The 23,875-nt window shown below is 39.2% G+C and overlaps 1 protein-coding gene across 1 annotated transcript in view; it reads right to left on the reverse strand.

Annotated features, from left to right (window-relative positions):
* The window catches only part of LOC149166628 (uncharacterized), a 193,789-nt gene extending 170,526 nt beyond the window's left edge, over positions 1–23,263 (reverse strand). Inside the window, exon 1 of the mRNA XM_089432706.1 lies at positions 22,546–23,263. Within this exon, the coding sequence (XP_089288832.1) occupies positions 22,546–22,624 (79 nt within the window). The 5' untranslated portion in view covers positions 22,625–23,263. The remainder of the gene's footprint in view (positions 1–22,545) is intronic.
* Positions 23,264–23,875: the final 612 nt, after the last annotated feature.

A 23,875-nucleotide genomic window follows, 5' to 3' on the forward strand; every position in this document is an offset into this window, starting at 1 on the left:
ATTTCACCAAGCCAATTTATCACATGATTCGGTTTGCAGATACAGACAAACCAGTGATTGGCGAGGTGTATGAGCAAATGGATACCATGTTGGGGGAAATAAAAGACATTGTTCATAATAAAGATCCCAACTTGTACAAACTGATTCATGATTGTGTGTGTGAACGGTGGAATAGGCTTAACCTTCCACTACATTGCTTGGCGTATATCCTTACGCCAAAATACTACTCTACATCTTGGTTGGGCCAACCTGCAGCAGGGGGTGGGGTTAGGACCAAACCCCATTTAGATCAAGAGGTAACTAAAGGATATCTGGAAGCATTAGAAAAGTTGGTGCCTGACAGGGAGGAATGTGCAGCTGTGCGCCTTGAAATAGGCAGATACTTCAGTGACACTGGTTTGTATGGTAACTTCCATGCAATGGACGACAAAGATAAATTTGATTCTCTCACATGGTGGGAAACATATGGCGGCCATGGACTTTTGCCAAAATTGGCAAAAAAAGTTCTTTCACAGGTTGTAAATTCTTCTTCTGCAGAGAGGTGTTGGAGCACCTACAGTTATATACATAATGTGAAAAGAAACAGACTCAACGAAAACCGAGCAGAAAGCTTGGTTTATGTGCACTACAACTTGAGGTTGTTGAGCCATTACTGTGATCGGGCTAATGAAGATCCCACATATAAAATTTGGGACAATCACCCTGAGGACGACAATTTGGAGGATGGCATTGTACATATTGAAGAACTAGAAGAGGAGCTTGTAAGGGATGAAAATGAAGCAGCTGCAGCAGCCATGCCACCTCCACCTCCACCATCCAGTAGCAGTGCTCGAGGCCCGAGTCTTGTTCCATTGTTGTCGCCACCTCCATCGACACCCTCGCGTGGAGGTTCTAGTTCTAGTCGTCGGTCTGTGCGGGAGACTCCTAGAAGACCACCACGACCTGCTTATACTCTTGGAGACTCTCGTGGCAAGGGCCACTTGTAGATTTACAGTTTACTTGTCTTTTTTAGTTTCTATTAGACTTTAGTTTTCATAACTGTTGAGTTTTGAGTCCTTGACTCTTGACTCTTGACTCTTTCATATCATTATGACATTATGATATTTTTTTGTAAACATTATATCACTGTGACAATGAAAATTTGAAGTTTGAAGTTGGGCCTTGGCAATTATAACTCATTGGTAATGATTGTGAATTATGAATATGATGCTTTGTGAAAGACTAAAGTTGTTTCATTTCATCTCATTATTCATGTTTCATTTTATAAATTTTTAACATTTAATATCATGTTAACAGTTAGAAGTTAGGACTTAGAAATATCTTCGATATTACTTCTTGTAATGGTTAAACTTGGCTTACAAGTACAACTTTGGTGATCAATGATGATAAATGTTATTGAATTTTCAATTCTGAAAGCTTGAAGTTGAAACTTTAATATTGAATTTGATGAATCATGATTTATAAGACTCAATATGTTGCAGTTGTAATATGTATTTTACTAACTTGTGGACATGGTTGATGACGATTATAATTTCTAGATGATTGATGTGATATGGTTCAATGATCAATTTATGTTTTTTTATGTTTTTTATGTCTATTTCATCATTCTACATGTTTTTGTTGACATATATGTATCAAAAATTAAAAAATATAAAAAATATATATATTTTTAAAAAATCACTCCCGGATTCGCTCCCAAACCGGGAGCTTCTGAAAATGGTCGCTCCCGCTTCTGCTCCCGCTCCCCGCTCCCACTCCCGCTCCCAAGTAACATTGGCCCAAACCCTTTTGGGTATTGGAGATCTCATGTGCCTTAGCCTCTCCACCAATTTTCGTGGCTAGAGCACATCCGATGCTACCCCAAATCAACATCAACAATTCTTCCTTCAATAGTTTCTCAAGATAATCCAAGACTCTTGACCTAGACAAAGACTTCCTCCACATCAAGTCAGCCCTCAATCCTTCTTGCAGATGATAACCCTTCAATAGCAATTTCGACCTAGCAACATCAATTTCCAGTAGCAACTTCGACCTAGCAACTAGCAGCAATAGCTTCGACTAGACAAAGAAAAACTCCGATCTCCCTAGATAATTCACTTGAGTGAGAGATAGATGGCCCAAAATTTCGATCTTGATGTCTTCTTCCTTCCTTCAAAATTTCGCACTCTTTTCCAGCCTCTTTCCAGCTCTTCTTCAACTTCGCACTTCCCAGCTTCTTCCTTCTGGATATCGAACTTATGAGAGAGTGTGTATGACTCCAAATGAATTCGAACTGCCTTGTATATATAGCCTTACAGTGAGGTCAAATTGTCCTTCTTGAAGCCGACTTGTTGTGGAGGGGACAAATAGTATATTTGACTCAATATTAATTCCATTTACATGATTCAAAAGCCCAAGAAGGGTCTCTTTTAATGGACAATGACTCTAATGACTCGGAATAAATCCTAGAAGTCCTCAATGGGGACTTTGACCAAACATGATGACCCAAGCATGAAACCCATGCTTTAATAAGTCATAATAATAATAATAATAATATTTTCTTTATTCTTTGATAAATACATTTCATTGTGACTCAAATACACTTATGAAGACCGAACCTAGTTACATATTTCAACATCATTGACCTACTTTTGTGGTCATTTGTTGGACATTAATAAAATTCTCTTATCTTGAAAGAAAGTGGGTCATCATTCGACAGGTACTTTAACCATCATGCAATCATATGCTTTTACTTAAAGTTTTGGGTATTCTAACATGGAACAAGGCATAATCTGAATGATTGACCGATCTTGACTATAAACTCATTCTCTCACTTCACCAAGTAGGTTAGTTTTTGACCCTAGTCCAATGGGACCTCCTCTAAGGCCTTAGGAAACAGGAGGGTCATTACTTGGAAAACTTTGATTGATGTAGCGTGTCCATGATTATTCCATAGTTACCAATGTCCATCATTCCCCAGCTTTCATCTCCATTCTTCGGGCTTGTGGTCATTGATCATTGGTGATTGGCACCCTCTTATCCTCATCCTTCAATCCAGGCCGAAAACTTTGCCCTGGAGATTGATACAACTAAAAGAGTAATAAAAGCATAAAATGGCCACAGTAAAAGACAAAAAAATTCCAAAGATGGTTGAGACATTAAATAATGTACGAGAAAAAGCCTCACATGAGCTCTAGCCCCCTCATTAGCCATCACCCAGTTCCTTGAGCACTTGACACTCCATCACATAATAAAGGAACTCTTGCATGTCCCAACCTTGACGAGCAATAAATTGACTCATCATTAAAAGGTAAATGAATGCTAAATCATTAAAAGCAAGCTTGGGCTCCTAAGTTATGCTCCTATTCAAAGCAATATCAAAAAGAAGCAAAAGGCACAATAGATGGGTGGAAAAAGTAGGCCAAGGAAAGCGATAACTCATGGCTCCACGACTGCTCCCTCATATCTATACACTTAGGATGATGGACCTTCAACAGTTGGTTCCATGGCCATGGCACCTTGCCCTAAAGTCCTTCCCTTCAATTGCCACTATTATCACAAGCACCTATGGATTGAAGGGTTGACCTAAGACATGTCATCTCCCCATAGGAACTAGAAACACCTAATAGGGTTAACCATCTAGCCATCCCTAACACAAGTAGGGAACAATTTTACAGGACTTGGTCTAGATCTCAATTTCAAGAGTTATTGTGCCCTTAACAATTAAGTATGGTCTACTATGATGCATCTATGGTCATTGTCCCTAACAATTGGTGGCTTTCACTTGATATTGAGATGGTTTTTCCAAGTGGTTCTTCACACAGTAGCAAAGGCCTTTGAGGGCACATCATAGCGCTCCACTACACAGCATGCCCAGGTCATTTTGCACCTTCCAAAGAGCAGTGACGACCTTGTAAATGCAACGTTGCCCCTCCAGAGAAAAGCATTGGGCACTTTGATAATTCTAGATGATGATTGACACCCCAAAGCACCCTTAAATGCTGAAAAGATGAGCTCCTCTTGTTTGGTGTTAGATTTACTTGATGTTGCACCCAATAGAACCAAGACACCCCCAAGTTGGCCTTAACATTGCTTGATGGGAGTTGCTTGATCCGGAGTCTAGATGATGATGTTCATTCCAGATGACAAGCGAGGACTTGTACTCACACTTGGAGCCCCAACCCTGGAGAGAGATAATGCCATGCCACCCATCTAGCCTTTAAGAGGGTGACATAGGGCACCTAGAGCATGGTTTTTGGACATGGAAGCACTTTGAGCCTGAGGCACTTCTTGAGGTTTCCCCTCAAGATATGGAGTTGATTATGATGATGGGATATCTCATTAGCCCATCCCATACCTTTTTGTAGCATTATGGCCCAACAAGGGCATGACATCATGCTTTTGAAGGACATCAACCCACACATGTGGGCATTTATGGCATTGTCTTATTGATTTGAGTTATGGGGTTGGCTTGTAAACACCTTATCTTGTCAAACACTCAAAGTCAAATTTGTTTTAGGGCTTGTAGGCTAATATTTTTTGTAAAAGTGCTAGGATAAATATCATATAAATAGAGGATCCCTCCACTTCATTTGTTCATCATAACACATGCGAATTCGACCTCCTTAGAGACAGTGTGAATTGCCTTGTCCACTTATATATTTGGTGAAAATGTGATTTTTGTGGAACATCTTACTATTGGAGATTAATTTTTGCTTTGGACACATCTTTTTTGGATTGAAAGAAGGCTTTTCTTGGAAGAATTTGTAAGTTTATTGCTGATTTTTATATATTTTACATGTGAATGAATTATTGCTAGGGTTTCTAATTGTTTCATAACTAAATGCTTATTGCTTATTGGAGATCTTGGTAAATTTTTACATGCTAAAATTATTCTTCCATGAAACCTACAGAAGAACTCTTAATTTTTAGGGCTAGATTGTTCTCTGTTGTAGATAATTGTAATTTTAAACTTTTTCAACATTTTCACATTACATTCACCCCATAACATCATATCATCATTAGCAATTATGTAGAGAGAACAATAACATCAACAATGCAGCGGAACAATAAGGAACAATAGAAGAAAAGCATACACAAGACACCAGGATTAAGGTCAGAGACCAGCGCAAAACCCCACAAGGGGGAAAACTCCACCAAATTTTTCTTCTTAGATATTCATCAAATGTTCAGCTGAGATACAAAGTACAAATATCATGAGACATAAGTCTTACATCATCAAACACATTAGGCCTCATAAGGCCAACCTGAGATCATACATGATCTTCAGAAGTCAATCAAAGAGACATTCTCAAGACCTCTGAAAGGGCTGCCTCCAAATTACTGTAGATAGCATAGATCTCTACCTGAAGTAGCACTGTCAACATAGTAATAAGCATCACTCTCATATACACTGTTACATTTGTCATAAAGGCACTGTCACAACTCTCATATGGATCACTGTCACACATCACTGTCATAGAGGCATTGTCATAAAGAAACAAGTATTCGTCATGTAGGAACAAGTATATCTGTCATATATAACTATCATATGAGACATACATCACTGTCATACGATACTGTCGTATCTTGCTCATATATCACTGTCATATCAATATATATCACATCACATTCATACTCTGTCATACATCTCTTCCTTACATTACAAAAATCAGTCTATAATCTTTGCCCAATAATCACAAGCACTGAGATCTGCTCAAAAACATTTTTGTCACTAGCATTGAGGATCAACCCAAACATTATTGAAGATCATCAAACATTACTGAAGATCAGTCCAAACATCTCTGTCATATAAACTCTGCCATCTACCCATATGCTCCTTCTAAGATCAAACATTTTACTACTCATACACAGTGTCATCTTTTGCCTATTCAATCAATGTACTAGGCCTCTCTCAACACCATTGAATACATGCTTTAATCTACCTTACAAGTCATCAACATAAAAGTGGCAATTACATACCTTGAGACTATTATCAACTACCACTTATAAAACATGTCTTTCTGCATACCTTATTTCAGAGGTTTCGGCCTAGTTAGGGCAACTGTACAACTGAATATCAACTCATCAAATCGGCCTCCAAGCTACTTCAGTCACTACACAAGTATACTAGGATAATGCGGCCTCAAACAACAGATTTCCCCATCCTTTCTAGAACACGGATCACTGGTTTTTCTCTGAGATTACACAGCCCTGGTTAGGGTACCTGAGCAGCCCTTAATCCTAGTGCAATTTTCCTCTAAACTTCTGCATTGGTTCTCCAAATGGTGTGGCCATACTCCAGCATTTGACTTAGACATTTCGGCCCTCCATAATGGACCATATGGCCCTCTCCATGTAGGCATCAACGGTGCTTGGCCCTTTTCCTATATTACCAGACTTCTGCAGCCAAGTATCATAAGGAAGTATGCCTCGATCACTGTCCATAATTCACCATACAAGCTCAGCTAGTCTCCTTCTAAACTTGACCAATCAGATTATAGACAAGAGACACTAAAAACCTCCTTCTCCAACTCGGCTAGGACATTCAATGCCTGTGGCTACCTCAGATCATACATACCTCAGATTAGAAGAGAATGTGATATGTGTTGTGTCCTTGACTGAGCTCCAAGGTGATCTCTTTATATAAATCAATGAGGTGCCTTTTGGTGCCAATGAGGCCCTTCATTTGTGAGGCCGACTTGTAAATGGATGAAACATAAAATTCAAATTTGTTTCTAATAATACTTAAATATATTTTCCATAATGATTGCTTGCCTAAATTCGTGCCACATTAAATCATAAGAGTGTCCCAAACACATCAATAACAATATTTCTTTTATCAATTTGAATTCTTCTTTGGGGCAAGATGGGCTTCTTTTGGGGTAGTTGGGTTCCTATGGGGAAATTCATCCCATAGCTGCCCCGATTTTCAACAAGAACTACTAGGGTGCATCTTCTATATTTAATTTCTCCCTCACAAAAAGGATAGTTAGGTTTAACAAGTGAAAATTTGTCTTTCCCCCCTTACTCCAAACAATTTTCATCTTACTTAAAAAAATTTCTCTAGAACTCCATTTGCCCAAGTTAGAATAGGCACTAGCCAAAGTTCTGTTGATCAAAAATCCTTAAAACTAAAATATTTTATTCTCTTTTATCTCTCCTAGCTTTTTAACACAAGCCACCAGGGCTTTTCTAAGGCCGAATTGCTTGTAGGGTAATTTTGGATGAATGTTTGTGGATGAAATTCTAGGGTTTGCCTCTATAAACCATTTAAATGCACAATCTAGCATTTATTGTGGTAGAACATCCCTAAATATGGCTGATGTCATCCTTCCCAAACTATTTTATGCCCTAGAAACCCTAAACCCTAGCCAAGCTTCAGCTTGAAGCCTATTTGAGGGTTTATCTTGTTCCTGCATTGATCTAATCATTAAGTAAACCCTTTCTCTAACCTCTACATGTTTATGTACTCCTTTATCATTCCAAACCAATAAGCCCTAGCCTATAGTATTCCTAGTCTAATCTAGGCTTAGTATACTTGCTCCTTTACAGAAAAGATTTGAGCCTATTCCATCACTTAGGTATCTTTCCCTAGCCAACTTATATCACACAGAGCCCTAAAATTAGGGTATCCTTATAGGTGAGTGCAAGGAAGCCTCCCTTGTGGTGAAACTCCAACAAACAGTAGAAGGAAGACTGTTGAGGATACAGTGGCAATCTTTCCTCATTGTTGCCATAGGGTCTCACCCTCGCCCTATGAGTTCCCTCACAAGCTTTGGTAGATTTTGCGACAACATCTTTGGCGTCATTGCCAAGGAGGAGTTGACTCAACCTCCTCATAATCCTAAGTCTAAGCTTCAACAAAATCATGGTGAGAATAACTTTAAAACAACAACATAGATTCTCATTCGGTGACTCCAACACTAGTGACAACTATTTCCCCTAGTAGCTCATCTAATGAAGCCATAGCTCCAAGGAAGAAAAGAACTACCTACAAGACCACTACTACTTCCACTTCCACTATAGTGTCGAAATCTCCTGTGGTTAGGAGCCTCTTAGTTACTTCATCCACCCATGACAACATGGCTAGGCCATGGATTAGTGCAGCATTCCAACCATTGGATGTAAGTGGGTTCTGTGATGCTTCTCATAAATTGTCTGATAAATATAAAGAATGTGAAATTTCCACGAATGCCACAACTGGATATTATTTTCCTAACTGATTAGCAGTTTATTTGTTTACAACAACTACCAAATAATTCACTGATGCATTATTCACAAATAAAATACTCTTTGGAAGATAAAATTCAGGAACTGTAAAATAGATGCACACCATAAAAATCAACACAATTATTTTGGACTGAAAAGTCACCGGAAAAACCCTGAAGGGAAAGTCGGTGAAACAGATGAGGGTTTATTTTATTGCACAACAAATATGGAGAATTAGTAATTACAACTGCTAGCCTTTTTGGCTCAACTCCAACAATTTATATCAACTGGGAAAATTACTTTTTCCCTCACAACAATTGGATCTGGCCCTCCCTGGCAAATTCGCACTTCCCAACTTATTCGCACAACTGGACTGGAAATGCACACTATCTGAGGGAGATAAATCGATTTGCATCTGGATCACTTCCAGATGAGTCATCATGCCCTTCTTTGCATCTGGACCTAATTTGCTCTGCTTTCGAAATGTTGATCCGGGTTCCTATATGTGAAAATTCTTAATCCTCAAGGAACCCCTACTGCAGCAAATCTGAATCTACTCCACCTACTTGACTTTAATATTCATTCATCAAGTTATTCTTTGAATACTGAAGCAAATTACTTCTGCAGCCTACACTACTTTAAATTCGATTACATGAAACAGAAAATTGAGCAAAGAACAAGATACATAGGACACAGTTATTTTTGGACAAAATATCCCCGGAAAAACCAAATGCGAGAAAACCGATGCAGCAACTCTGAGAGTTTATTATTATGCAGGAGAAAATTTTGAGTACAAATCTAGGATGTTCAACTAGCAATCCTTTACAGAGAAAATACTGGTGAAATGATCTCACCCTGTCACTGGAGAATCAATGACTAATCCTTCAGCTCTGGAGGCTCTACGTCACCCTCTGCGTGGCCTCTGCGCAGAACTACGTCACCCTGGGCAATTTCTGTGTCACCTAATCTGGGTATTACGTTGCCTCTATGCTCTGGATCCTCTGTTGGCTGAAAAATCGACTTTCCTGCCTCCTAGACTCACACCCTGGCTTCTGGCAACTGAACTTCGACTTCCCTCAGTAGAAACTCGACTTCCCCTCACTGACTACGTTGCCTCTACATAGGCCAGCGTCAGCCTTCTTCTAGACATCTTTTGTCCTCTCTCTGCCTTGAACTCTCAGGAAATTCCTTCTCCCGAATTCTCATTGCCCCTCTGCTACAAGAACTCCTCAATCGATTTTCCTCCTGAGAACTTCTCACCTAAAAAAATCGATTTTCTCAATCTCTCTGTGTGTCTCTAAATGAACCCCAAGCCTCCTTATACTTTTCTCGTTGAGACTTCAACGGCCGAGATTAAGTCTCTAATCAACGACTAAGATTAAAAACTTGACTTAATTCGCCTTCTAGATCATTCTCACCCATATTTTGATTAATACCCATTAATATTTTAATTTTCCTAAGTTTAGACTTAGGAACCCCATTAAAAATATTAATTATTTTAATAAAATACAATCCGGGTGGAATTTCACCAAACAGTTTCTGGATTCTTTAGAACTCATGTGCCTTAGCCTCTCCACCAATTTTCATGGCTAGAGAACATTTGATTCTACCAAAATTAGCACTATACTCGCTATAGAGATCTTGCACTCGCACTTTTTGGGCCACTGGCAACTCGCACTACAGAATTTCAGCCCCCCTGCTGAACAATTCAGCCTCCCTTTCCTGGATCTGGAATCTGGAAAGCCTCCTGAGAATTTCTCTGGAAATTCTCCCCACTACAACCCCTACTACTCTTTGGCTCGAATTCTTCCCTCGCTCAATACTACATACTAAGAAACTCGCACTGCGTTGGCTAACTCGCTCTCCCTCTTGTTTCATTCTCCATACCATCGACTTGCCCTTATAATCTCTCATTGGAGCTTCAATGTCTAAGATCTAATTGTGATCAATGGCTAAGATCATCTTAGACTTGATCCAAGTCATTTTATGGAAGTCTCTAGAGCATAAGTTGATCTCCTTAATTAATTCCCATTAATTAATCAATTTTCTTAAGTTAGACTTAGGAACCTTTTAATTGAGTGGTCTCTAGGTGTTTTCTCCTGAAAGTTTGAAACCTTTTCTGGGTTTTGAAGATCTTGTGTTCCTTAGCCTCTTAGACACAAATCGAGACTAAACACTTGTCTGATGCTACCCTATTATCCAAAAACTAACAAAGAATGGTTACCCAAGTTCAATGGCACTAATGTTATCACAGTTGAAAAACATATGCATGAATTATACTGGGTTTGTGAGTGGAAAATTAATAGAAGAGGAAAACATTATTATGATGTTATTTGCCTTGTCCTTGGAAGGAAGTGTTAGGGATAGTTACCTAGATTTACCCGTGGGAAGTCCTAAAAACTACGACCATTTCCACCAAGCATTTGACAAAAGATTGGCTACAATCAAAGAAGGCATGCAATTCTTAGCTAAGTTCCAAGGAGCCAAAAAGACTGAGAATGAAAGTGTTACGGAGTTTACACAGCGGTTTGACAAATTACTTAAGAAGGTTATCTCTTATATAAACCGACTGATCAAACCATCCTTGAACAATACATAGAAGCCTTCCCTGGACACATGGCTTATGCATTAAAAGATAAGGGACCTCAAAGCTTAGATGAGACCAAAACCTTAGCTATTGAGATTGAATGTAATCTAGGCTCATCCAAAATAGATATACTTCCATATGCAAGGGCTAAAGTTGAAGTTAAGTCAAATCCAAGCACCCAAATTGATGCCAACTACAAGCCTTTGATCAAAAAATTGATAAAGTCACTAGTGAGCTAATGCAGGGACAGATGGCCATGATGAAGAAGCTTTCAATCTTGGAAACGGAAAGAGTATCCCCACAAAATTTCCCTCCTAAACCATAATTTAACAATGAGAACCTTCCTAAGAAAAACCCTTACAATGGCAAGAATACCTCACAACAGAGCGTGCCTAATACTCTTGCCCCAACTAATGTGGTTGGCCAAGAAGGGTTTTCTTGATGTAAAACATGTAATGAGTTCCATAGTCAAGAGGAGTGCCCTTATAACTAGGTGGAAGAAGAGGAAAGGCCAGAGCACTTAGATATGATCAATGATCATGCTCCATTCATTGCCTCACTAAATTAATCATTTCCCCTTTCTCAACAACAGCATGAAGAACCAATGAAGAACTTAGTGACAATCGTGATGAGACAATTAATGTTTTTTTCCTGTATTCAAGCTTCTGTGATCCATAATGAATTAAGCAAAGTCTTTCGATAGAAATCACATAAGAGAAATTTTTGGCCAACACGTTTCGAACCAACAAGTGTGGTTTATTTGGTCCTGAAGATGAACCACACTTGTTGGTTCGAAACGCATTGGCCAAAAATTTCTCTTATGTGATTTCTACCGAAAGACTTTGCTTAAAACAATTAATGTTATTAAAGGAGGAGGTGGGTTCAAAGGGTTGCATTAATCTAAGAAGAATAATGAGCCAAATCACCCTCAAGCAAGTAGCAGCAATAGTAATATACTTCAAAAATGTGGCAAGCCACCTATTCCCCCCCCCCCCCCAAAAAAAGAATATCCCAAAGCCTACTAATACATCTAACTCCAACAATAGAGTGTCTTTTGATGTAAACTTAGGAAGTGTTTTGTCAAAAGTAAATGCAGTGATGCCTCTTTAAGAGTTGGCTAAACTTGAACCCCAAAGAAGGAAAGTTAAAAAGATAGTTGACCTTCAAAAATAGCTAGAGGAACCTCTTGTGATACTTCAAAATATGTATAATGATCAAAGAAGCAGAGGGAATGCACCATTCCTATTATCCTTAGCGGCAAATAATGTAGTATTGCATAATTGTATGCTTGACTCAGGTGGCTCAACAATTGTCATGCCTTTGAGAGTCATGAACCAATTAGAAATGCAAATTACCAATTCATATAGTAATGTATGTGGTTTTGAGTCAAGGTCCATCCTTGCGTATGGTCTAATGAAGGATGTCAAGGTTGTGTTCGTTGCTAACAAAGATATTTTTGTGTTAATGGATATTGTTGTCATTGATGTTCCTGATGCATGGGTCATGCTTTTTTCCTAGAAGTGGAGTGCCTCTATAGGTGGGCAACTACAAATAGATTTGTCACATGCTACCATACCCACTATTGATGGGAAACCATTCATCTTGTATAGAGGGACACACATGCCTTAACATGTTGAAGATATGGAAACTTTCCCATTCTTCAAGCATCCTAGTAAAGCCAAGCCTGATACACCTCTTTCAAACCTACAATTAGAATGGAAACACTTTGAACCAACAATCCTAGAAAGACCCAAAGAGGTTGAGCCAACGTCAGGAAATGTCTGTCAAATTAAAACAATGCCAACAATTAAAGGTAAGAAACAAACATATCAAAACGCCAAAAGAAATAATGGGTTCAAAAACAAGGCAAGGATTTCCAACTTGAGGATTTAATCCTTGTTGCTGACAACCATTGTCCATTTAGGGTCCACAACAAAGTAGGGGTAGGTTACTTTTACATTGCAAAGCTTGATGGTGAGCCTTTGTCTTCCCCTGTAGAAGGCAAGCACCTCACTTTATTTAGTGGAACCTAACGCATTTACACATAGCTAGTTGCATTGCATTTGTGTTTTGCACTTTTGTGTGTGCAGCCAACTTATTCATTAATCATGTTAATGTGTATGCATAGTAGATTACTCTGCATTTAGCTAACTTTTCTTCCAAGTATTATTTTATTTATATCCTATAACCACAAGGGTGACAATCAACACCCAGCTCACATGCTATCAACGAGTTGATTTGAGTGTACAAGCAACGGGTCTATGAGCCTAAAGATTGTTGGGCTTCTCATGCACTCCCCATTCAAGCACATGCATCATGTGCCTTATGGTGAACACATGTCCCCGAGTTGGAGCCAAATGTTACCCACCAAAAAGTGATCAACCCCATAGGAGAAATTTTTCCTCCTTTGGACAACCAGCCAATCGGCATCCCTCTGTCGCTCAATACATGATGATATGCCATGATCCTCCACCATTTGCACCAGTCAGACACCTCTCACCATCCAGCGTTCCTCTTGAAGGAAGATGGTCATCATTCAGCAAGCACTTTAACCATCTTACCATCATGTGCTTTTACTTAATGTTTTGAGCATTTTAACATGGATCAAGGGCTGATTTGTGTAGAAAATCCACGAAATTCTGGTCTGCTAATATTAACAATCTGAAATACTAGTTTCTTTTCATATAAACACAAAATTTCTCTACCAAATTGCAGCAGAATAGAACAAAAATAAATGTACAAATTCACACAGTAGAACAACAACAACAATAATTCTAGGGAACCCAACTAGGAAAACCCTTGCTTGCTTGAAAATATTATTGAAGAAGAATGAGAAATAGATCTCTTTCAATCAGAAAATACACGATTCTACTTGCCTTAAACTAGGCTTGAAACACCTGCTAAAATGCTAATCCTGCCCCTCGAAAGTTGTGCAAACTCGAGCTCCTAAATCCTTGTGGAAGGTTTAAATATTTCCTAGCGCATTAGGTCTCCTAAAAAATAGGAATTTCTCCCTATTTTCAGTGCACTTCTCAAGGATTTCTTCCTTCTCCAACTCGCACCAGAAACCTCCTAGGCTCCTCGCACAAGCTCACACACAAAATTGTGATTACAAGTTGTGCCTTTGATCTCCTTATAAGCACTTTGAATAGACTATTGTTAGCAAGTTCTATGTTTGGAAAAGTCAAACAAGTGGTTTCCTAGTTAGCAATAGTTAACACATCTTGTTAACTAGTCCTTCCTAAAAATTAGGAGGCCAACTCCAACAATTCTTCCAGTTCCAAAACTAACACACAGTAAAAGACAAATAACTCGGTCTTCCACAAACCCACACTAGTCAAATTGTTTCTTGAACTTGTCCACATCACTGAAACTCATACATGACTAAGGAGAACTCAAATTTGATTCCTTGAATTAAGGCACAAATCAAGGAATCCATTCCTTCACTACTTTTTAGCAATTTGGATGATTAACCGATCTTGATTGTAAACTTGTACTCTCACTTCACTAGGGACGTTAGTTTTTGAGCCCCAGTCGGACCCCCTCTAAGGCCTTAGGGTCATAGAAGGGGCACTACTTGGGAGACTTAGATTGAAGTAGCATGTCCATGATTATTCTATACTTATTAGTTTCCATCATTCCCCAGATTTCGTCTCCATTCTTCGAGCTTGTGGCCATTGATTCATTGGGATTGGCACCCTCTTATCCTCATCCTTGAGACTAGGTCAGAAATTTTGCCCTGGAGGATGATGCAACGAAAAAAATGATAAAAGCATAAAATGGCCACAATAAAAGAAAAGAAAAAAAGCAAATGCAAAAGATGGTTGGGACATTAATTAGAGTGTGGGTAAAAGCCTAGCATGAGCTCTACCCCTCTCATTAGCCATCACGCAGTTCCCTGAGCACTTGATGCTCAAAGCCTCAATCACATAATAAAGAAACTCTTGCATGTCCCAACCTTGATGAGCAATAAACTGACTCATTATTAAGGGGTAAATAAATGCTAAATCATTAAAGCAAGCTTGGGCTCCTAAGCATGCTCCTATTCAAAGCATTAGCAAAAAGAAGCAAAAGGCACACCAAAGGGGTGTAAACAGTAGGTCAAGGAAAGGGATAACTCGTGCCTCCACAATTGCCCCCTCCTTACGTCTATACAATCAGAATGGTGCACCTCCATCAGCTAGTCCCATTGCCATGGCACCTTGCCCTAAAGTCCTTCCCCTCCATTGCCACTATTATCACAAGCATCTATGTATTGAAGGGTTGACCTAGGACATATCACCTCCCCTTAGGGCTAGAAACACCTAATAGGCTTGACCATCTACACATCCCTACCACAAGTTGGGAACACTTTTACAGGACTTGGTCTAGTTAGATATTTTAAGGTGATCTTAGTTTGAAGTGTTATTGTGCCCTTAACAATTAAGGACGGTCCACTACGATGCAACAATGGTCATTGTCCCTAATGATTGGTAGCTTTCACTTGATCTTGAGATGGTTTTTCCAAGTGGTTCTTCACACAATAGCAGAGGCCTTTGAGGGCACATCACAACGCTCCACCACACAGCATGCCCAGGTTGTTTTGCACCTTCCAAAGAGCAGTGATGACCTTCCAAATGTAGCATTGCCCCTTCAAATCAGAGAGTTGGGCAGTTTGATGATTCCAGATGATGATTGACACTCTAGAGCACCCCCAAATGTTGAAACGATGAGCTCCTCTTGCTTGGTGAAGGATTTACTTAATGTTGCACCCAACAAACCTAAGACGTCCCCAAGCTAGCCTTCACACTGTTTAATGGGCATTGCTCAATCCAGAGTCCAGATGATGATGGTCTTCCCCAAGATGACAAGGGAGGACATGTACTCACACTTGGAGCACCAACATGAGAGAGAGATAGTGCCATGCCACCCATCTAACACTTGGGAGGGTGAGCATGGTTTTTGGACATGGAGACACTTTGAGGCACTTCTTGAGGTTTCCCCTCAAGACTTGGAGTTGATTATGATGATAGGATATCTCATTAGCCCATACCATACCTTTTTGTAGCATTTATGGCCTAAAAAGTGCATGACATCATGCTTTTGGAGAACAACGACCCACACCTGTGGGCATTCATGGCATAATTTTATTGATTTGAGCTATAGGGGTTGACTCGTAACCCACTGTCTCATCAAACACTCAAAGTCAAACTTGTTTTAGGGCTTGTAGGCTAATATTTTTTATAAAAGTGTAGAGATAGAGCTCATATAAATAGAGTATCCCTCCACTTTATTTGTTCAGTATCACATGTGAATTCAACCTCCTTAGAGAGAGTGTGAATTGCCTTGTCTACTTCTATACTTAGTAAAAATGTGATTTTTGTGGAGCATCTTAGTATTGGAGATTGATTTTTGCTTTGGAGAAATATTTTGGGATTGAAAGAAGGCTTTTATCGGAAGAATTTGTAAGTTTATTACTATTTTTTCTATAGTCTACAATGTACATGTGAATGAATTATTACCAGGTTTCTCCATTTTGTTGAATGGATCCCCAACCCGCACCTTTCAGGCTGCCCAAGGCCTTAGGTAAGGGGACCCTCTGTCCACCTTTTTATTTATCCTTATAGCAAAGGGCCTAAGAAGGTACATCAAAGTGGTTGTGAATCAAGGAACCCTCAAAGGCATCTGCATATTGGGATAGGACCTACCAATAACACACCAGCAATTCTTTGACGATATTATGCTCTTTATAGAGCCCTCCCTCCAAGAAACAAGAATGCTCAACTGCATCCTTACTGATTTCCAAGCTGCATCATGCACCATGATAAATGGAGAAAAATCAAACATCTTCTTCTTCAACACCAGACAGCCTATGCAAAGGCACCTTGCACGCACAATGGGTTACCACGTAGGCAGCCTCTCAGCCCGGTACCTAGGAATACCGCTTGTCATGAACTCTTTATGGATCTCTTGCGAGCAAGACATGCTACACAAGATATCTAAAAGACTAGATAGTTGGGCCTTTCGGTCCCTAAATCTAGTTGATCGTGTCACTGCGCAAATTAGTCCTCCAAGCATTACGGGTAAATTGGCTCTCAGTATTACCAGCCCGAAGAGCAATTTATAAGGATATTACCTCCAAATTCGGGGACTTCTTATGGCAAGGCGCTAAGCAAGATCGGAAGTGGGCTTTGGAGGCCTAAGAGAAGGTGTGCCTACTGAAAATGGCAAGAGGATTTGTTTTGAGGGATCCTGAAGTCCTTAATAAAGCTTTGGGAGCAAAGCTATGGTGGCATTGGTTACAAGGGGGTAGGAATTCTGGAAGCAAATTTGGGATAGAAAATACAGTCACTCCAGCTCCAAGGCTGAGAAACTAAGAACCCATGCTTTTCCCCCAGGATCATCCAAATGGAACTTAGCGCGCGAGAATAAACACTTGATACAAGAACATATGTTATGGAGATCTGTGATGGTCAAACAAAACAATTCTGGGAGAAAGCTTGGCAACGACACCCCCGTTTGGGAGACCAAGAGGGCCTAAGGGATCTTAAACATTTCACCATCAGTCAGGTGGCTATCAAGGTAGCAGATTTATGGAAGGAGGGGCAGTCTCACTCTTCCTGGCGAGACTAGAAAACTCCAAAAGATTGGCAAGACAATCAGGCATTGCATCTATGGCCTATACGCAACCAATGCCTTCGAGACAAAAAGATCCAATTCGCTATAGATCTAGACAAGTTGTGGTGGCATCACAGGCAAAAAGGCATGTTTACACTTAAGATAGCCTACGCAATTATCGTTGGTCACTCAGATGTCCCTCAAGAATCCATTTTGAGGAGGAACTTGCAAATTGTGGCCGAAGGTGGCCCACTTTCTATGGCTAGTTTGAAGGAGAAAGTTTCTAACTTGGGACCATATATAGAGGAAAGGTTTCATTGGACGCTCGATGTGTCTATTATGCAAAGAGCAAGAGGAAACGGTGGAGCATCTGTTGAACACCTATCCTTACCAGGTCCTTCATCTATTTGGACATATGGATCGTTCTCGCAATAGTTTGGGTGATACTCTGGAAAATTGGCAACTTGTTCTTTACAAGAGCCCAGTGGTCAATAGAGTCTGGGCTTTAGTGGTTGGCTTTGTACTTTGGAATGTTTGGAAGGAGCGGAATAGATGTATCTTTAAGAATCAAAGGATTTCACTGGAATTCATATAGCAACTCATTAAAAGAAATTTGAAGGAGACTATTGTTGGACATTGGGTTCAATGCTCCGCGCTTGTTTTGTGACATGGACTAATCGCCTCTCGTGGATCCTAACTCTGGTGATTGTAGCAGAGACTAATGCCTACAGGTTTTGGTCTAACGGCAATCATGATTCCAACAAGTGGTATCAGAGCCACAGGTCTCGAGTTCAAAACTCACCTAGCTCGCGTTGATGAGGAGATTATTGGACATTGGGTTCAGCACTCCCCGTGTGTTTCACAACATCGACTAATCGCCTCTCGTGGATCCTAACTCTAGCGATTGTAGCAGAGACTAATGCCTACGAGTTTGGTCTAACGACAATAGTGACTCCTACAACTATCCTATCAAAGTCCTAGCTTTCAGAGGAATGGAAGGTCAATCAACAAGAGGGGTGAATACTGAAAGATATGGAAATTTCTCAAGAATCAATCTCCTTCGTCATTCTTCAACCCTTGTTTGCATTTTTTATTAAACTTGAATTCAAGATTCTTCAACCTTCTTACCAATATCTTCTTCAACTCTCCTAGTTGTCCTTCATCTATGATCTTCAATTCCACCTCATGTAGAGGTCTTCTTACACTATTAACTTCATTAAGCAATAAGAAGGGTTTCATCATATTTCTACAACTTGTTTATCTCATCATTTCTCCCTGAAATTTTTCCCTTTGCCTCACCTTTATTCTTCTTTAATTTGTCTACGTTTTGCTCTCTTATGCTCTTCTCTTAACTTCCTTACAAGGACATTATTGAGATCTTGACAATTAGATATTCCAGCATCCTTCTTTATTTCCTTTGAGCATTTTCATTCAGTCTCTTGTAAATCTTTTTAGATCTTTTCAAAGAGATTCGACTAACTTGCCCACAAGATGTAGAATTAGAATAGTCAATAACAGCATGTACTGTTGAGGCACTCCTTGTGCAAAGATCACCAGTTCAAAACCTTGTGGGTGGAAGTGACTCCCAAACTAGTCAACCTACAAAAAGAGAGATAGAGAAATTCCACTCACTGTTCTAATTTTCTTATAGTGTCTTTATTTCTTTCTCTAGCCACCTATCTCAGAATATTTTTTCAGATTTGTCACATGTAAGGTTTTCTATCTAATTTCCACCAAGAGAATTCCACCAAATCAAAGGTTCCCCTCTCGACTTCATCATATAATGTTGGAGTAATGACAACAATAATATAAATGTTAGTTTCAGAAGTAAAATCAGATATTAGTGACCTAACATGGAATGTAGATGGTTGGTCAATAATGTGGAGTCGATTTTCTTTTTGAAATAATAGCTCTTATATTTAAATAAATATATTTACATCAGGAAAGTTAAAAGAAACAAAGGACGGAGGGGGATATACAATGACACGTATATCCTCTTCCTTGATGCTACTAAAGCAAAAATAAAGTCCGAATATGCACCAAGCTTTAACAGTTTGGTATCTTTGATAAGGAAGAAACCTTTAGCCAACAGTGTATGCATATGTCATCCCTCCACATATGACAAGTGTTGACTTTATTCTCAAAAACACACTTGGAACAAATTTTTTGAAGGACAACCAAAGCAGAGATCCTAAATGCCATTGATAGAAGAGCAAACCAAAGACCTAGAGTCACCAAAGAAAACTACATGCCAATGCACTCTCCCCTAAAAAGGAGCTGAATGCCACATCTAAACATGATCCCAACAGCTCCTAGCCAACTAGCAATCCCACAGCATATGCTTCATCATTTCAGAACCATTACAGATAGGGGAAAGAACTTCAAAGAGACCATTTCTCACCAACCAAACTTTGGATGGAAGGCCCTAATAGATAACCAACCATGCAAACAGGCATAGCCTATATGACGCCCACACAAGCCAAATGCTGTGCAACCTTCGAATCCACCAACCCTCGGCATCAGAATACACCCACCGTGCACTGAATACAAGGCCAAAGTTCCTGGTGTTGATGCATGATCGAGTACACCTTACACGAATAATACAGAACAAGAAGGGTATCTTTCTTTGGAATAGGGTCATAAACAGGGGATTAAATAAGTGTTTGATGTTATGTACATTGTGCCTAAAAGAGCCTTCCTCAACCCATAGAGAAGCATAAATGCCAAAAACTAGTAAAAGTTAATACCCAAACTGCAGCATTTAGAAAGGCTTGGGGCATCAAATGAAATTGTTTTGTTGTGTTTTTTTTTTAGCAAGAATTTTAGCGATATCCAGAATATAGACTACCCAACTTTACTGACATTGTTATCTTGTGTGATTTCAAAGGGCTTTATTATAATTCATACCACAATTTCTTCCTTCCTATTGTCTTCCTAGTATATGGATCTGCAATGCTAGTGGCTGCTATGATTCATCCTAATGTGAGAATCATCATTTTTTTGGAATCAATGTACAAAATCATATTTGGTTGTTGTTCAAGCATAATCCAGTACAGTATAACTTATAAGTTGAATGGAAATATCCACAGGTCTTGTTCCAGATCCAAATCCAAATGATTTTGGGAATGTCGGGATCCATATTTAGGAAAACAATATATGTGCAAAGATATATATATAGAGAGAGAGAGATCAATTGTGTTTATCTCGAGTTGGGAGGAATGATTGTTATCCTCCCCGCCCAGGTTCAATTCCCACAAGAAACATGTTGAATGCATATGAGTATAATGGCTTCAAGCCTTGTTGTTGGTGGGGTGCTTAGTTACATGGAATATAAGTGTGGAGGTTCAATTCCCACAAGAAACATGTTGAATGCATATGAGTATAATGGCTTCAAGCCTTGTTGTTGGTGGGGTGCTTAGTTACATGGAATATAAGTGTGGGGGGGGGGGTGTTAAAATAGAATGAAAAGAAAATACATGAACCAGGAAAACAGAAAATTTATATTTCCAAATGCATTTCACTCCAAATGGCTCTCACAAACTCAGAAATGCAAGATATAATATATAGAGAGAGAGAAATCAAATCTCCAATAGTATTGCACAACACTCACAACCTCAGAAATGCAGGCTGCTGTGAAAAGCTCAGATTTGTGCGTTATGGAATTGGCGTATTAGGTGCCTATTTATAGGCAAAAGTTACGGTTTCAGGGCCCCACATTTCACCTTTTTTTATTTTCTTGTTTACGTTTTCTTCTGTTATTTTTTCATGTTTTTTTAAGGTTCTCAGCTTGATGTTTTTGGCAGGCCGGAAACAGATCCAAATCAGGTCCTTTGGCATTTCCAAACTGGAAACAAATTCCAGGCGAGGAATCCAGATCCAATCCAGTGAAATGTGGATCCTGAATTCTCCATAGGCAAACCCAGCAACATAGAATACATTGTACAGTACGTATTACGATCTTGTAAGTATTAGCAAATACTCTCTTGCAAATGACAACGTGTGAGAGATTTTTACACAAGAACAAACAATGGAGTATGCAGAATCCATTACATAAAATAATCTTTCTGTATTTACTTTTTCTTAATTGTCCATATGTATAGATAAATTCTGTGTAGTCCATTGTACATTGTCAACTTGTTTTACCAGTGTATTTATTAAGGAAACTTACATCATGGAATTGAGTTGGGCCACCCTCAACTCATCAGACTCTTGAAAACAAAGCCTATTGTACAGTTCATCAGTGATCGCCCAAGCATATTTTCTTTGTTTTGTAGCTAAAGCATCCCTTTTTCTCGACAAGTCTAGTTTTGTACAATGTGAAAGCTGCAGAATGTAAGTGAAATATTTGTTCCGGAGGCCATGCTCTAAAGTATATACTGGGCGTGCGATGAAAGAACATCTTTACAAGTCCTAAAAGAACCTAGAAGAGCACAATAGGTAAACAAACTACTAACCTGGGCTGGTAGATCTGCCACCTATTCTTTTTCTTGTGGATAACACGAAACATGGGTCATCCGGACCATAGCCTAACTTCCTAGAGGATAAGTAAAAACGCGAGACTTTTTTTCTTAGCAGAAACATCTGGGCAATAGCACCTACAAACAGAGACACTTTACAGTTTACGTTGCAGCATCCGTGAGTCAATAAGGTCATCAGGATTTTCACCTGTTCTTGGATACAGTCTTTCTATAGAAGCCCACTTGGCAAGATTTGAACCTGAGTGAACCTGGTCTTGGATGCGGCTTCCGAACGGAAACCTGACTGCGGAGATTTAAATCTGGTTGATCGTTACAACAAGCGCCCCAACTTGCCGCTAGAACACAGCGGAGCCAGCAAAAACATAATAATTAAATCGGAGCCTTCTCTTTCTTTCTATTAAAGAAAGAGATCATGTCATCGAACATGAAATTAAGGACTGGAATAACCACATAGGAGTTGTTTTGAATATTTATCCTTCCAAATTTTGATGTCTCGAGACTGGCTAAAATTGCATTTGCATAGAAAAGTGTTTTTTCGACGTTTCCCTGTACCAACTTTCATTTACAAACCCGCATTGTATTTTAGACACCTGACATACTACAATTCATTGAAATACTCAGAGACTTTACTCCCGGGACTGCAATTAGTGAAAAAATAAACAAAAGTTGCGAATGGCTGATGCAATTTCATACTTGAGTGACAACCGCCTTTGCCTTCCAATCCGTGCGAAATCGGCTTCACGGTCTCAAACGACGCCCGCTCCGCTGCCATAACACCGATCTCCGCCTTCACCTTAACCTCATAATTCCGTTAAAGAACGCACGAGACAACAGAGAACTGCAAAGCAAACCTGCCAATTCCCCGCATTCACCCTTTCCGAATCACACTGCTCTAGTTTTTACAAATCGATCCTTTCACAGACAAATAGGGTAAACGAGAAGACGGACGACTCCAAAACAGAATTCTATACTCCACGTCTATTCAAGCCGACTATTACAATGCTTCAGACTGCAAATCCCGAGGAAAATTTTATCGAAGTTCGTTCAAAGGGCTAAATTACAAGAATTCCGCCATTTGCTAGCCGGTTTGCGAGCGATCAAAGATGAATCCATTAGGCATTGCACGGGCGAAGTCTCTGTGGCATCCATCAGATATCCTTTGCAAGAGATTGGCGCAAATTTGCCAAGTGGCCTGACGATAAACAGATAAGGGTTTCAGGTGATAACGAATGCTGTTGTCAGGACTTCGTTTGTTGTATACAAAGGGAAGGTGATCAACCAGAGGAGTAATAGTACCTTGTAACCTAAAAGCACTTGAATATGCAAAAGTTTGTTGCATAAAGCAAGGCCAAACCCAGTCCTTTCTCCCACATTCCCTCTCTTTTTAAAAAGAGCCTTGTTTGGGGACCTACAAAAAGGAGCATTGCCTTTCCCATGTTTGAATACATGGGCAACATTAATTATTATTAAGCTATATCTATTATATCTATTAAATATATCCATTAAAGCAATTTCGTGGCACTGTTTCACAGGCAAACATTATCCACTCATTATGGTTTGAAATTATGAAGGAGCGGCTTGGAATTATGAATAAATGGATTTTTTTATATATTTTGTAAATAGTTTGCTCCATTGATAAATGGAGTTAATTTCGCCAACGAACCACAGCATGTAAAGCTAATTTTTGAATGGACTTTAGACCATCCGACAACTTTTATATATTTGATAAATCAACCGTATTCCTCGTCATTATTGAGATGTTTTAAATAATATTTATTATTATTATTATAATTTAATGTTACAAAAGTCATTATTGAGATGTTTTAAATAATATTTATTATTATTATTATAATTTAGTGTTACAAAAAAATATAAATACGTATCGAATATAAAATTTAAAAACAATCTACCCGGATGCGGGTGCCTTAATGAGCTTTTAATGATCATGTAAGCGACGCCGGCATCTGGCATCATGGCAGATCAGGGAGGCGATTTATGGCAGCTCAGTTAATTGCATTAATGA

Source organism: Pinus tabuliformis, chromosome 5_1 (assembly GCF_031772625.1).
Source record: "Pinus tabuliformis cultivar Carrire ecotype Pingquan chromosome 5_1, CPIR1, whole genome shotgun sequence".
Classification (NCBI taxonomy): domain Eukaryota; kingdom Viridiplantae; phylum Streptophyta; class Pinopsida; order Pinales; family Pinaceae; genus Pinus; species Pinus tabuliformis.